The sequence below is a fragment of the Panthera uncia genome, chromosome E3 (genome assembly GCF_023721935.1).
Source record: "Panthera uncia isolate 11264 chromosome E3, Puncia_PCG_1.0, whole genome shotgun sequence".
Classification (NCBI taxonomy): domain Eukaryota; kingdom Metazoa; phylum Chordata; class Mammalia; order Carnivora; family Felidae; genus Panthera; species Panthera uncia.
The window spans coordinates 32,234,098-32,249,732 of NC_064815.1; the positions used below are offsets into that span (position 1 = coordinate 32,234,098).

Below are 15,635 nucleotides of genomic sequence, written 5' to 3' on the forward strand. Positions count from 1 at the left end.
CCTTCCCCCGTGGCCCTTGTGGTGGGGTCTCGGGAGCCGGCACTCTCGGGGTGCCCGCCTTCCCTGTGGCCCTTGTGGTGGGGTCTCGGGAGCCGGCACTCTCGGGGTCCCCGCCTTCCCCCGTGGCCCTTGTGGTGGGGTCTTGGGAGCCGGCACTCTTGGGGTCCCCGCCTTCCCCCATGGCCCCCGTGGGAGGAGGCCCAGCAGGGGGCTGAAGCTCCCAGGGGCCGCTGTCCCAGGAGCCTCCTGCAGACGCAGTGCTCTGGCCTCTTGGGTTCTTTCTCCGCCCTCTGAACCCGCTTGTGTCTTCCGAACGCTGCCTCGGCCAGAAGGCCTCATCCCCTCGGGATTGAGTCAGAGCTGCTGTGGACACCGTGCTGAGCGGGTGTAGTGGTTTCCCGGTGGGCTTGCCCTGCGGCATCTGTGGGCAGGTTCTGTGTTCCCCATCCTCTGCGGGGAGACACCATCCTTGGCCGTGGTCACGTGGGTGGCTGCCTGCTAGGGACGATGTTGCGGGGATGGGTGTTGCTCTGCCCCGACAGCTGGCGGAAGGCCGGGCAACTTCTGAATAACAGCCATTTACTTCTGACAGTCCTGGAGGCCCAAGTCCAAGACTCGGGTGGGCGTCCGCACGGTGGCTGTGATGAGGCGTCTTCCAGGTTGTGGGCGGCCGCGGCCTGGTTGTACCTCACGTGGGGGAAGGGGTGAGGGAGCTCTGGGACCTAATCGTGACCTAATCATCTCCCCCAGGCCTCACCCCGACACCAGCACGTTAGGGTTCACGTTAGCGTTCAGCGTACGACTGGGGGGGCACAAGCGTTCAGTCGTGGCAGATGGGGTTTTAGTCCAGACGGCCAGCCAGGCCTCTCTTCGTCCGGGCCGTTCCGACACTGCTCTAGTGCACAGAGAACCACGTGTGAATTTGATGCTTAGGAATGCCTTTCCGAGAGAGCTTAAATCCCGGCGGACCTCCCTGCCCTCCGTGCTCGCGCACTCCCTCCAAAAAATAAAAAAGGAAGAAAGAATCTATCAGTTTGGGGTTTTGATGTCCTTCCTCTCCTTCCATGGAGGAATTGAGAATTGATGTGAAGGGCGGGTGTGTGTGTTTTAAACCTTCTTGTTTTAGAACCATTTTGTTTTAAGTTCTCTTCGGTTACAAGGTAAATGTTAGAACATCTTTAATTGTTTTTACTGAATATCAGCGTTTCAAGTGTTTCAAATAGTAATCGTCCAATTGTTTGTATCTTGATTTCTGTAAACGTCAGAGTCGTGCTTCACATAACTTAGAACGGTGAAAGCCCCAGAAGTATCCAGAAGTCGAGGGGTGCTGAACTTCAGCACCCTGCTTTCCCCCGTGCTTTCTCCCCGCAGCCCACGCTGGGAGTCCCGTATGGCCCAGCCCTGGTCCTCAGAGCCTTTTTCCACCCCCCGACCTTCAGGGTCCTCTCCCCAGCACCCCGGCGCCCCCTTCCCTGGGCTGGCTCAGCCCTCTCACACAGGGTGAGCCATCTCCGCTCAGATGCCCACTCCTGTAGCGGCCTTTGGGACACCAGCCCAGCAGGTGTGCTTCTGTCTGGTTTCCTGGGCCGGGACAGCGGCAACCACGTGTCCTGTTCACTTAGCCAGTGTTGTTCTTTAAGGCCCGACTGGATTCCGGGGCCCAGGGCTCTGCTGCTCACAGCCCCGCTCGCCCAAGTATCTCGTATCTCCTGACTCCTGTTTCCTTCTGCCTTCCCACTTCTGTCCACGTGCGTGCGTGTTTCCTGAGGGATCCTTACCGGTCGCTGATAGCTCACGTGGGCCAGGGAGGGAAATGTTACTGGTGGAGCTTGCCCCTGACGGCCAGCTTACTTTATAAGTGAGCACTTAAATGGACGGGGTTGGGGAGGCCTTCAAGCATGCCCCCAAGCCAGGGCGCCGTGGTCCCGCTGAGGGAAAATGCGTCCACGTCTAACGAGTCTGTTCTCTCGTCCCAAATTATAATGAGAAATCTCCCCTAAATTTTGAAGCCATGGAGAAAACTTAGAGATTTTTTTTAGGTTTTTCAGGACTTACCATAGACAGGAATTTCTTTGCTACTTATAAACATGGTTTATGAACAACTGAGTTATTGCATAAATGTGTCCGATTTTACATAATGAAAGAGATGAAATCCCAGATTAAAAAGTAACTTTAACATGTTTCCCTTGTATGAATAACATCATCAAAAATGCCCAGAAAGGTAATTTTTTTCTCATTTCTTCTACATTTTTTGTTTTACATAGTAAGTTCTAGATAGTATTACTTGTGTCCCTAGGTAGCAAAGTGAAAAATATTTATACTGTTAAGCGCAAAGGACAAAATTGTGTGTTCACTGTTCTGTGACTGTAATACACCTGTATCTGAGAACATCAAATACTGGTAGAATTATGACTGGATTTTTAGATAAATTTCCTTTTATGTTATGTCTTTATAATAAAATTCCAAAAACAAACATAAGTATGTATACACTACATATATATATATAACTATGTGACATAGCTATATAATATGTAGTATATAACCATACGCTGTATGTTTTTTACTTTTGTCGGAATGTTCTTATGAATGTTCTGGTACCATTTTTGTGTCACTAAAGCACAAATGTTGAGAGGCATCGATACCTTGCCCCTCTGAAACCATGTATTGGCTTTTTAGAGTCACCTTATCACTCTAAACCGAGGAAAGTGGCATCCTGGAGATCTCTGAGGACAGCAGCAAGCATGCCTCTTGGCAACAGAATGTCCTTAACCCCACAGAAGCTGTGGCTGGGAAGCTCGAAGCCAGGTATGCGGGACGTGGTTGGTCCAACAGAGAGGCCCTTCCCGCTCCAGAGGAGGGTTTGACGAGTGGCGGGTGGTGATTTAAGATCGAGTTCGTGGGGCGCCTGGGTGGCTCAGTCGGTTAAGTGTCCGACTTCAGCCCAGGTCACGATCTCACGGTCCGTGAGTTCGAGCCCCGCGTCGGGCTCTGGGCTGACGGCTCAGAGCCTGGAGCCTGCTTCCGATTCTGTGTCTCCCTCTCTCTCTGCTCCTCCCCCATTCATGCTCTGTCTCTCTCTCTATCTCAAAAATAAATAAACGTTAAAAAAAAAAATTTAAAAAGATCGAGTTCGTAATAGGACTTATTTGCATGATGTTGCTTTTCAACTTCTCAAAGACGTTGAGCCTCATAATCCTTACGTAATCTTTACGTAAGTGTGGTTTCTGACGGTTTGCAGGTGTGACACACTATCCTTGGAGTCTTGTGACGTCCCAGCACTGCTGGCCCAGCTCCCACCCACTCGCAAGAGCCAGTTGTTAAATTTTTAAGAATTTGGTGAGCCGGTCGATGTCACGCTGGCCACCTGAAATTGGACATCATAGGACTATTTATACCGTGGAAATAGACAAACGCTCCGGATCTGGGCTTTATTTTCTGAGAGCCAAAAAATTTCATCAGCATCCCACTGATGGCCACCATCTGCTGGTTGTCTTAAGCTTTCTTCAGCCCATGAGCATTGATTAGTAGGGGCAAAACCTTCCGTTGTGTTTGTCTGTACCTGTCATATTAAATCCATGCACGTCCAAAGCAGGAAGTCTGACCCAGCCCCTGAAGTCAGACCTGACCTTGGAGCAGGCATGGGCCGGCCCCCCCAGCACTACTCCCGACTATCTGAGAGCAGCCTTAAGAGTGAAGAGGTCCAATCTCAGGCGTTCTGCCAGCAATGGTGAGCATGTTGACGGTGACGAGGCCACAAGTAAGGGAAAGCTCGGGATCTGTCCTTTGACAAAGTGAGATTTTGGGCTTCCTGTATTGGCTGTGTCCCTACGAGACTGTGGAGAGAGGACGGGAACCCCGCAAGTCCGCTCTGCCCTCCTAACGTGACAGTGATGTGTCCTCAGGCTCCAGTCGGGCCTGCCCGTGTAACTTGGAGGCTTGCTGAGATTTATCGGATGGACAGTACTAGAAATAACAGTTGCACATAGTGAAAACCCTAAATCTCACCAGAAAGCCTGGGTCTGTTGTCCTGTCTCCGTCCTTCTGTCTGGTCTCTCCCCATGTCTCCTCCCCGGCTCTCACGGCTGTCCTCGTGGGCCTCCACAGGGATCGTGGTGAGCCCCTGTCACCCTGACCCCCTGCCGACCCCTTCCTGCTGGCTCCGAGTTCTACTTTGGGCTTAAATGTTGTAGAGTCTCAGTCTATCAGGTGCATTACGGAGACCCGAGTCAGCTTCTCTGCCTCACTCTGTCAGCGCTGGAAGGGCTGCTGTTTGTCTGTCTTTGTCTTTTTGTTTTGTTTGCGATTTAGAATCTAAATGTATCCCTTCTCCTTCTGTCCCCCTTCTTTCCTTTTCCTGCAGGCAAGCCCTGTGTTCACACCTTTCCGTTCTCTCCTGCTTCACCCTTCTACTCACTGTCGGTGTTGGTTTCCTTATGTTCCGGGAATGATCACGGTCCAGCTAAACCGGTGAAATGCTTTGGTCTTCTTTTTTATCAAACGTCCGGGATTTTCTTAAGGCACAGCCAAGAATTCCGTCTACTCTTCAGATGATCTTTTCAGACGTTTGCGTGTCCCCCTCCAGGTCACGTTCCCGGGACCCCTGTCTACAGAGAGAAGGAAGACATGTACGACGAGATCATCGAGCTGAAGAAGGTAGTATTTCTGTCCGTCCTTTGTTGGTTTTAGACCACAAGAGCCTTCTGTAACCACGGGTGGGAAAGTCAGGATCAGTGCCGAGATGCGTGCATATGGAAAGAACATGAGCTTTGCAGGGACGCCCGAGTTTAGTTTTGTTTTAAGTTTATTTACTTTTAGAGAGAGAACATGCGCACGTGCGATGGGGGAGGGACAGAGAGAGGGAGAGAGAGAATCCCAAGCAGGCCCCGCACCGTCAGCACGGAGCCCGACTTGGGGCTCAAACTCACAAACCTCAAGATTGTGACGTGAGCTAAAATCAAGAGTTGCACGCTTAACCTACTGAGCCCCCGGGCGCCTCGAGGAGCACCTGAGTTTAAACCCTGGCCCCGTGCCTTGGAAGCTGGGAGACCCACCTAGAGCCTGCTGCAGGAGAGGCCTCCACTGTTGAGATTCATGTGTGCTCTGCTTCAGCAGCACAGCACGGAAAATGGGAAAGACGGGATTGATACCACAGGCCCTCTGCACGGAGATCTGGCGTCAGATGGGGCCACTGGCGTCATCGTTATCAGTAGCCTTCCACGTGTGGACTCTTCGGTGGTAACCAGACGGTCCCCACTCCCTAGCTCAATGGGTCTCTACGGGAGTCTGAGGGAGCTTACGGCTCTTAGCCGGTGATGACCTCGAGATTTCAGACCAGGTAGTAGCCTGTCCCAGGTCAACCGGTAGCAGAATGAGGACTTCCCCCAAGGCCACCTGCCTCCCAAGGCCGAGGCTCTTTTTGCTGCCCCGTGCTACCTCCTACTCCTTATGGTGTAAATTGCACTGGAATAAATTATCGCCACCCTCATCGCCTTCGACGGAACCACTGCTGCCACCCCGCTCTTAGCATCCACGTGCATACTTGTGCCCCTGGACAAGCGGCCAGGGTTCACTTCCTCCGCATCCGGAGGGCCATGGCCCGTCTGGGCACCAGAGGTTAGGTGGGGCGTGGGCAGGCAGCACGCCCAGGGGCACGGCCACGGCGAGGAGTCTTCGAGCCATCTTACCCGAGGAGCCCCCGCTCTGGGTCCCCGTGCGTGAGACGCAGCCCTTCTGTGGCGGCCCAGACAAGATGCTCCGATGTCAGGGGCCGTCCAGAGACTGCTCCCCCATGGGAGCTGCCCAGCAGTGAAGGTGCTGCTGAAGCATCACACTCCCTGTCCTGAGGACAGCTGTGTGTCAGAGTTGTTGTGGGGAGAGCCCTCATTTGGAACTCCGAATAATCACTGCAGTAGCAGTCTTGAAAGGAATCTTCTGGAGCTGGAAGTGGTCTCTGGGTAAAATGATACTGACTTTATTCAAACTTCCCGTCACGGACTTATGGGAAAAATCAGTCTAGGCTTCTAAACGCGGGGGGAGGAGAATTTCACTTCCAGGACTCTGAGCTTCAGAGTTGTTTTTCTGTGGCGAGTGGTGCCTCAGTTTCCTGTTGAAAAATGGGGATAATACAGGAACGGTTTCACAGTCGCGACGCGGGTGCGCCCATCGGCGCGGGGCCCCAGGGAGTACTCTGTGCCACGGCCGGCACCCCGCAAGAGGCCACGAGTGCAGAACATCCCAGGGAGTGGCGGGGATGGCACAGAGGCCCCCCCGCGCCCGTCTCCCCCGGCAGTCCACGCAGTGTCAAAGCCAGGCCGCAGACGTGGACTTGGTGCACGTGTCCGGTTCCGTGCCGTGTTGCCGCGTGTGTGCACCCGTGTCCCTGCACGCACGCTGCCCCACGCCACCGGGCATGCTGTCCCTCCAGCTGCCCCTTGGTGGTCGCACCTGCCTCCCACCCCATTCCCCATCCCTGACTCCTGGCGGCCACTGGCTTTTCTCCCCATCTCTAGAATTCTGGCATCCTGGTAATGTTCTCTATGTGGACTGATGCAGTATGTGATACTGTGGGGGGAGCTCTGCCTCCTCTTTAGTCACACGTCTTACCTCTTTCGTTGACGAGGGCGCATTTATGGTCGCTTGTCTTGTCTGTGGATTGGCCTGTAGAGTCGCCGTGTCGTTTCTGTTCTCCGAATTCTGCTTTGTCTGATGCTAACATGGCTGCTCCTGCCTTTGTTGGTTAATGCTTCGCTGGCATCTCTCTTTCCATCCTTTTACTTTCGACCTCCTTTCACATTATGTTAAAATGAGGTTCTTGTAGACAACATGTAGTTGGGCGTGTTTTTTAATCTACGTTGCCACTTCCTGTCTCCTAGTTGGTTTGTTTGGGTCATTTATATTTAATGTAATTATTGGTAGGTTAGGATTTAAGTCTTCCACTTTATTTTGTGTATGTGGCCTCATTACCCCTGGACAGTGAGAGTCCTGATGCTCTAGCAGGCCTCCCCCCCACCCCCCTCCCCCCTGCAAGGAGGCAGGGTGCCTCACTACAGCCTGGCAGGGGTGGGGGGCTTGGCTCCCGGCTCAGCCTTCGCTGGCAGGGGTGAGGCCTGCAGGTTCTGCTGTGTTTGCCTGAGGGTGGAGCGGTTATCACCCGTGCCTTCTCTGCCTGGCCAGGCTGCCCCTTTCCTGTCTGTGCCCGTGGGCTTGTCCAGGCTGTTGGCTTCCCCAGCACTCCCGTCTAGAACACGTGAGGCAGCAGGAGAACTGGGGGGCCCTGCAGTCCCTGCTTGGGTCCTGAGCCCCAGCCTAGTCTGTCTTCTGTCCACCCTTCTGAGCCTTCTTTCGTCTGTCTTACATACAGTGTCCACGGCTGCAGGAGTAGGGAACACTGAGTGTACCCCGTTTCCGGAAGCAGAATTCCCATTATTAGATTTCTTCTCCTTCCCGATGGCTGTGCACGAACTGACCTATTCATTAAACACTCACTGAGTGCCAGGGTCCCCTCGTCTCCTGGAGCGCTATGGCGGTCCGGCCAGTGGCAGGCCTGCAGCTGACCTGTCCGGCCTCTCTCTCTGCAGTGCACACTGGGAGTCCGCTTGCCAGTGGTGGGGGCTGGGTTCGTTTGGGCACTGTCTCTCTTCTACGCCTCATGAGTCCTGGAGGGAGAAGGGTGTTTCCAGGTTAACTGGCTAGTTCGGATGCAGGCTGATGCCGGAAGCTGGTTGAGTGCCCTGGCTGTCCCCGTGCGGGCTGTGGGCACGTCTGAACCTCGTGTTCTCCAGGCCTCGCGGTTTCATGCCCTGGGAGAAGGCCTTTTCAAGTGAGGACGTGGAAAACAAAAATTAAAAATCCCCTACCATCACCATTTCCTAAAAGGACGACAGAAGCCCAAAGTAGGAGGGAGGAGAGTTTTCTAAAGAGGGCGGTTGTGGAATTGAATCACTTTAGTCCCGTGAAAAATCAGCTGCTCAGGCTTTTTCCCTCCGTTCACCGCAGACTGGTAACAACTGGCAGGGGCCCCCATCTGACCCCCCAAGCCCGAGCTGAGGCCAAGAGTTTTAAGTGGACGTTAGCCTCGGATGAGTTTTGGTGACACGTGCTGTGACACGTGTGGGCTCCCTCAGGTGGGCGTGGGAGAGAGCGGCGTGCCTGCGTGGGGCTGCCTTTAGGGAGGGGGCGTTCCTACTCACGTCGGGTGGTCCTGCACCTGACGGCATCCCCCCTGGTTCCCAGGCACCAGGTGCCTCCTTCCCCCACCAGCGCCACGCACGCGCCCTGACCGGGAACCGGGCCGCCTCGCGAGTTCTGCTCCGACTTGTGTTTCACCTGGGTGTTGGGGTGCGCGTGTGCACGAGTGTGTGTGTGTGTGTGTGTGTGTGGTTCTGTCTCCTCTCAGTCCCTGCACGTGCAGAAAAGTGACGTGGACCTCATGAGAACAAGGCTGCGGCGCCTGGAGGAGGAAAACAGCAGGAAGGACCGGCAGATACAGCAGCTCTTGGACCCGTCCCGAGTAAGTCGCGGCCCCGCAGCGGTGGCGCCCGGCCGCGGCAGGGGAGGCGCAGGCTCCGCTCTTCGGGCTGCAGGGGGGAGAGGCCGCCCGCCAGTGTCTTCATCTCTCCGTCTGCTTGCCGCAGGACCCGGATTTTGTTCGGACTCTGGCAGAGAAAAGGCCCGATGCTGGCTGGGTGAGTACCGACTCCAGCAGGACCGATAACCTTCCCGCCGAAGTCTGAATCTCAAAACAGCCCAGAGTTGAGGGACGCCTTTCCTCTAATGCAGTCGTGCAAGAGGGGTGACAGGGAGCCAGGGCCCAGGAGCCCCTAAAGCACCACCCAGGAGCCGGAGAGCTCACGACAAGACGCTGCGGGCGCTGCTGGGGGCGTGAGGGGAGACCGAGAGGCCGCGCAGGGCAGAAGGTGCACAGCAGAGGACAGCGGTCGCGGTGGTGACGTCCCCCGCCACCACACTGAACTAGAGATGCTGAGGAAACAAAGCGGGATAGGATAAAGCCTTTAACACTTTAACACACACACCAGCTCTGCCACGGGGCCGCGTAACACACAGCACAGCGAGTGAAGCAAGGTGACGGCACCGGCGCCATTCCGTGATGAGGGCTGCGGCGGCGGAGAAGAAGGACCACAAGAAACCTGCTGAGTCAAGGAAGCACACTTCTCGAGAAGAGTGAGATGCAGACAGACCTGGAAGGCATCCAATTCTGAGAGCACTGAGCCCAAGGAATCAAATAACATTAACGATGTGACTTTCGGGTGTGATGATGCAACATTTGCAACAAAGCCCCGTGGGACTACAGGGGAAACTGAGTCAACATGATGGGGGAGCAGGGAGGACGCTGACCAGTGCGACACACAGAATCCATGCGGACCTGTACGGAAAGCGTGCAGTCGGCTCTGTACAGGTGGTTAACACCGGCCCCGTTCCCAGGACGCACGAAGGAAGTACTTTCAGGGCGTGAGCACAGATCGGAGTGTTTCCACAAGAAAATCGTTTTCAGCTTAACAGCAACTCCTAGACAGCGAGCAGTTGAGCATAATCTCATTGGATTTTGTGATAGGGACTCAATCCCTATTTTTTAAAAAATTGTTTTTAACGTTTACTTATTTTTGAGAGAAGGCGAGACAGAGTGTGAGCGGGAGAGGGACAGAGAGACAGGGAGACAGAGGATCCAAAGCAGGCGCTGTGCTGACAGCAGAGACCCCAATACAGGGCTGGAACCCAGGAACCACGAGACCGTGATCTGAACCAAAGTCAGACGCTTAACCGACTGAGCCGCCCAGGTGCCCTTCGATCCCCACTTTGAAACTCAGGAAACTGAGGTTAAGAGATTTGGCCATGGTGCGCCTGGATGGCTCAGTCGGTTAAGCATCCGACTTCGGCTCAGGTCATGATCTCGCAGTTTGTGGGTTTGAGCCCCGTGTCGGGCTCTATGCTGACAGCTCGGAGCCTGGATCCTGCTTCAGATTCTGTGTCTCCCTCTCTCTCTGCCCCTCCCCACTCACTCTCTGTCTCTCTCTCAAAAATAAATAAACATTAAATTTTTTTTTTTTTTTTTTTTTAAAGAGAGAGAGATTTGCCCAGGTTGGGTTTATAGTGAATCCACAAGCACCATGCCTTGGTCCCCACTGTTCCTCCGGTAGTTAATATTGGAGAAAAGACGTCTTAAGCTACCCTGAGTAAAACCTGATGCCTTAAACCAGCAGAATAAACACAAATGATCAAAACCAGCGTCAGCAGGACTGAGAACACCGGGCATGCTCAGAGCTGAGACACCGTGTTTTAGGTTGGCGTGACCGAGCAGAGGAATGGCCGTGAAGTTGTGCTTTCCGTTTGCCGGGTACTGCTCTCTTTCGGGCGTGTCTCAGGGAAAAACTCCAGTGTAAAAACCCTTTTACACAAGGAAATTTATAGCTGCCCGATTTGGGGGGGGAACATTGAGGAGAAGCCATTACAATTTGAATGATGCCACATGGAAACATTTTCAGAAGAAAAAAAATTTTAAGAATATAAATGAGTACAGCTATGTTCAGAAATGGCTGCGTAATTGAGGATTTAGAATTTTGTAAATAATGCATACTTTTAGAGAAAGGGCTCTGCATTTCTGTTCTGATGCTGTGGGTTTTCTGGGTCTTTTTGAGAGAGAGCATGAGTGGGGGAGGAGCAGAGGGAGAGAGACAGAGAGAGAGAGAATCCCAAGCAGGCTCTGTGCTGAGCACAGAGCCCAACCCCGGGCTCAATCCCACGACCTCGGAATCACGACCAGAGCTGATGTCGAGAGCTGGATGCTCCACTGACTGAGCCAACCCCGGCGCCCCGGCTTTTTTAAAATTAAAGTTGATTGAAAGTAGAAATTCTAGATCCTTGGGTGTGTGCAGTTTTCACCTTAACACCCGCTGCCAAATCGCCCTTCGGAGTTGCCGTGTCCTATGACTGAACGCTGTGCTGGTGAGCAAGGTGCCGGTGAGCACTGGACTGGTGAGCACTGGGCTGGTGAGCATCGCCCTTCAAGAAACGTCTGCACGTATGCATAAGAAGGGTGATTTCTACTGAAGTCTTGGTCGTAAATAGCAATTTAAGCCTCATCGATCGAGGAATGGGTGTCCACACTGTATGACTGTATCGGGCAGGAGTCACGTAGGGGTGCGGCCCCACAGGGATGGTCCACCAGGACCATTCGTGGCATGAGAAAACCACGTCGCCGCCTGTGCGGTAGGATGCTGTAATGTCAGTGGGTACACATGCACGACACAAGGTCTAGAGGACACAAATTCGCTTGATGACAGTATTCGGTGAGGGGGGTTAAGGTCAAGGGCCATAGTCTGATACATGTTCTCATTTTTCCCCAAGAAGATGTATTCATGTATTACCAAACATAATTGAAAATTAGTTTAAAATCCAACCAGAAAGGCGTTTGGGTAGCCAGAAAGAAAGAAGGGGATATTCTTTCAGGAGCGCAAGCGTGCTGTCTCCCACAGTGACGGGTTGGCAGAGAGAAGGAACAACGAGACGCACGCGGTCTTCCGTGCCCCAGAGTGAAGCTCAGGGTCGTGGGGGGGTCAGCTCTGCTCGCTCCCAAGGGGATACCGTGGACACAGTTGTCCTTTGAATCTGGTGATGGCGGTGCATCCGTGTGTTCCTAGTGTGGAACGTGGGGGTTGGGGGGGAGGCTCTGCACCTGTCCCACCCTGCCCCCGCCCCGCCCAGCGCCGAGAGCCGGACAGTCGGGCCCTTTCTTTGCTGCGCTAGGGACTACGGGAGAAGACCAAGTGGGGCAGGATCAGCGGGCAGGGGACGCCTAGCCCAGCCTGGGGACAGGAGGGAGGGGGAGCTCGTGGACTGCGGAAGCAGTCGACTTGACGTGCGCGTGTTCAACTGGCAGGTCGTTAACGGGCTAAAGCAGAGGATTCTGAGGCTGGAGCAGCAGTGCAAGGAGAAGGACAACACGATCAAGTACGGGCACGCGGCGGGCGGGCAGGGGGTGGGCCGGGGGGGAGCGGGCTGCGCAGGGTCTCCTCGGCCGGGCCCTGGCGAGGCTGGCTGCAGCCAGCCCGCGTGCCCGCTCGCCTCCCCTCGCACCCGGCGGCGGTGTCTGCTCCGTCTGCTGGGACTGCACCCCCAGTCCCCACCCACCACCCTCCGTCCCACGTCCCTTGTCCCAGCATCCTCTTTGTGCCAAAACTACGAAAGGAAGTGTTAGCTGCCTCTTCAAACATCACCCGAACGGCGTCTCCCTCTCATCTTTTCCTGTTCCCGTTGCATCTGAGCCCTGCTCTCTGTCCTCGGTCTGGTGTGGGCCGCGTGCCATCTCCCTGTGGGCCCGTGGGCGCCGGCACCCCAGCGGCCTGCCCTGGTCCCGTGTGGTCCCGGTGGTGCCGTGCGGAGCAGAGTCCTGCCTGGTGGCGCCCGAGTCCCCTTCCGCTTTCTCTCCCTGCGTCCCTTCTCTGTTCCTCTGCTTCCCCTCCTGCGCTTCTTGATGAAATCGTCCCCTGTAAAAATCTGTGTTATTTGCTGATTTCTTCTGTATTTCGGCACCCTGAACTCTGCACCTTGATTTGCTAGAGCTTTTTATCTGAGGTCTGTTGGATGCTGAGTGGGGGGTGCTGGCAATACGGGTCGGGGGTGACGCTCCTTGCTCACAGAAGGAGCCTCCCACCACCCCCAGAGGCGGCTGTCCTCGCCCCAGGCTTCACGGGTACCCCGCTTCTTCCACGACAGCCCCCCCCTTAGTGAGGAATAGCTTTAGGGAGTCTGCTTCTGCACAGAAGGGGGCCCGTGGCCGTGAGGACTCTCCGTGGGTCTGCGCCCAGCCCGCTTCTCTTCTGCCAAGCCCTTCCTCCGCTCACGTCCTGGGAGGCGCTCTTGCCCTTGCTCTGCCCCGGGGGGGCCGGCGCTGCCCTACTAACTGTGAACTGGGTTTCTAGCAAACTGCAGACTGATATGAAGACCACTAACTTGGAGGAGATGAGAATCGCCATGGAGACGTACTACGAGGAGGTGCGTGCCCTTCGGGGAGGGGAAGTCAGTGACCTGGGCGGTCGCCCGCCACGCCTGGCACCCTGCGCTTCCGTTCCGTCTCAGCTTGAACGTGAATCCCAGCAATGTAGGCAGAAATCAGGGGCCCGATCACAACTTTTTCAGAGCACGTTCTCCTTCGTGCTCGTTTTGTACTGTAACGTATTTTAATTTCGCGTTTGCAGATTCATCGTCTCCAGACTCTCTTGGCGAGCTCCGAGACCGCGGGAAAGAAGTATGATCATCTCCTCGGGAAGCGTGTTTCATGTTTGGTCCCGAAAGCGCAGGGAACTGCGTGCACTGCCCTTCTCTTTGGAGCAGTGCACGCACCTGCATCAGTCTGTTAACGGTTTCCATCTGGGACGGTGACGCACAGCCACGTGCTGGCTCCTAACCGCGTGTTCACCTCCCCATGCTCTGAGTCCTTAATTCCTGCTATGTAACAGCCTCCAGCTTAGAATTAGAAAGCGCTGTTGTTCCAAGCAGGGCTTCCTTATTAAGAAGGCGTTTAATGCCAAGTACAAGTCCATCTCCCCCCAAGAAGTTTATTAGAGACATCAGGGCTTCCCCGTCTCGAAGATTCCCTTTTCATAGATTTGGCCACGTCACTGCCTCGGCACTGAGCTGCGAACTCAAATCAGGCATTCGCCCTGAGCCAGGCACGGCCTTCCCTTCCTTCTTTTCGGGGTTGGCAGACTTTCTCCGTACAGGACAGCCGCTGCTTTGCTCTTTGAAGCAGGCGAGCCCCGCAAAGCGTCCGCAGACACGGAATGGGCGCATCTGCTAAGCCGTCGCCCCCGGGGCGCGTGCCGCGTAGGCTCCTGCAGCAGGTGCCTTGGGCCGCAGGACCGTCACCCACTGGTCAGCACACAACCTGTTTCCGCTAGCGTGTCTGTGCATTCACGTGTCAGCCAGCACCTCACACACGGGCTTCCTCACGGGGCCCATCGCAGCCTTCTCCCGAGCCCCGGCAGGAACATGGGGCAGCCCCTGAGTGCTGTGAAGGGGACTGCTTTAAACCCTGGACTCACCAACGAAAGCACCCAGGTGTGAAAAGCATGTACTCAACAGGCTGTGAAGGTGCCGCCTGTGGACAGCCCGAGGGTGGCAGTGAAAGCCAAGCCGGGTGCCTGCCCCCCCCCCAACCCCCCCGCCCCTGCCTCCCACTCCTGCCCCCCACCCCCGCCACCGGGAACTTGTCCCTCAGGCTGTCCACCACCCAGCCCGTGGCCCTGTACTGTGAAGGGGTCACACGGTAAGTGTTAGCAAGAATGCAAATTTGCAAATACGGAATCTGAACAATGAGGACCGACTGTATTTTAGACTTTGTAGGATAAGAGGCAAATCAAGCTATTGTACGGCTATTTACGTAACGAGAGAGAACGTGAGTTCCCACAAACGTTTTCGTGATACGATTTAAAATATATTACTAGTATCGAATACAGTGTTTTGTTCTGCAGGTTGACGGATGAGCACAGATTTCTTTTTGGGGGACAGCACTTTGCTTCCTTGTAGTTAAGTGTCAGCGTTCCCTGTTCCACTGCAGATATCTGCAGAGAGCACTCTGAGCCACAGACAGGCACCCACAGGTGCCGTGTGGCTGCCCCCCTTGAAGGCATTTATCCAGACGGTTTAGAAACCCAAACCTAGCCCTTGGCTTTGCTGTTCCCAGGTCTCCGGGGGAGAAGAGACTGGGCGTCAAGAGGCCGAAGAAAGTGAGCAGCGCCCTCCTGAGCTTGTCCCGGAGCGTCCAGGAGCTCACGGAGGAGAACCAAAGCCTGAAGGAAGACCTGGACCGCGTGCTGAGCAACTCCCCCACCGTCTCCACCACGAAGGGTACTGGCCCGGGAGCCACCCGCGGAGGGGCGCTCGAGGAGAGGCCGTGTCTCGGGTTCTTTGAGGAAGGACGCAGGTGGCAAAACACGGGAGAGTCTGACCCTCCCGCTCAACCCCATGCCCCTATTTCAGTTGCCAGAAATGCAGATGCGTACTGCTGGGCAACACCAAAATTGACTCTGAGATCTAAGGAGCACCTGCTGTGAGCCAAGCACCCTTGCAGGTAGTTGGGGAGGGCACTAGACAAAAGCAGACATCCCTCGTGGAGGCCACATCGTACTGGGAGGGAGAAGCCAGCAGGTCAGTCATGGGTCTGGTGGCAGGAAGTGCCACGGAGCGAAATAGGAAGGACAGCAGGTGTCGGGGGCAGTGGCGTGCACCTGTGAGTAGAGTCTTCGGGGACAGCCATGCCCACGGCCAGTGTGCCCAGCATACGTAGGCAGTGGGAGGGTGGTGGCGATGATGGCGGAAGGAAGTCGTGGGGCCAGGCTGTGAAGGCCACATCTGGGCCCTGGGGGCTGGGGCAGAGGTGAGAAGTGCTGAATGGACCGTGTGCAGAAGAGAGGGTGGGAAGACCAGGGCTTCTGTGGCGTCCCCATGGGGGCTGCTGGCGGCCCCGGGCACGGTGGCACCACAGGGATGACAGGTGGCCAGGTTCCGGATGCCTCAGAGAAGGGAGGAGCCGGCTTCCAAAGCTCTTATCTGAGCTGCTGGAAGGACAGGGTGTCCTTGTGAGGTGGAGGTGACGGAGAGAGGAGCAGGTCTGGGGATGG

The 15,635-nt window shown here is 55.3% G+C and overlaps 1 protein-coding gene across 10 annotated transcripts in view; it reads left to right on the top strand.

Annotated features, from left to right (window-relative positions):
- Nucleotides 1-15,635, top strand: part of IQCE (IQ motif containing E) — a 41,858-nt gene that overhangs the window by 7,410 nt on the left and 18,813 nt on the right. For 7 of the 10 annotated variants that reach the window (XR_007459713.1, XM_049639327.1, XM_049639328.1 and 4 more), the window contains 9 exons: nucleotides 2,677-2,805; nucleotides 3,593-3,727; nucleotides 4,583-4,653; nucleotides 8,396-8,509; nucleotides 8,634-8,684; nucleotides 11,894-11,964; nucleotides 12,936-13,008; nucleotides 13,212-13,261; nucleotides 14,699-14,862. Coding sequence is in view for 9 of the 10 variants with exons in the window: in XM_049639327.1 (XP_049495284.1) it covers nucleotides 2,677-2,805; nucleotides 3,593-3,727; nucleotides 4,583-4,653; nucleotides 8,396-8,509; nucleotides 8,634-8,684; nucleotides 11,894-11,964; nucleotides 12,936-13,008; nucleotides 13,212-13,261; nucleotides 14,699-14,862 (858 nt within the window). In the remaining variant the exon portion in view is untranslated. The remainder of the gene's footprint in view (nucleotides 1-2,676; nucleotides 2,806-3,592; nucleotides 3,728-4,582; nucleotides 4,654-8,395; nucleotides 8,510-8,633; nucleotides 8,685-11,893; nucleotides 11,965-12,935; nucleotides 13,009-13,211; nucleotides 13,262-14,698; nucleotides 14,863-15,635) is intronic. The other 3 variants (XM_049639329.1, XM_049639330.1, XM_049639331.1) reach the window with 3 other exon arrangements.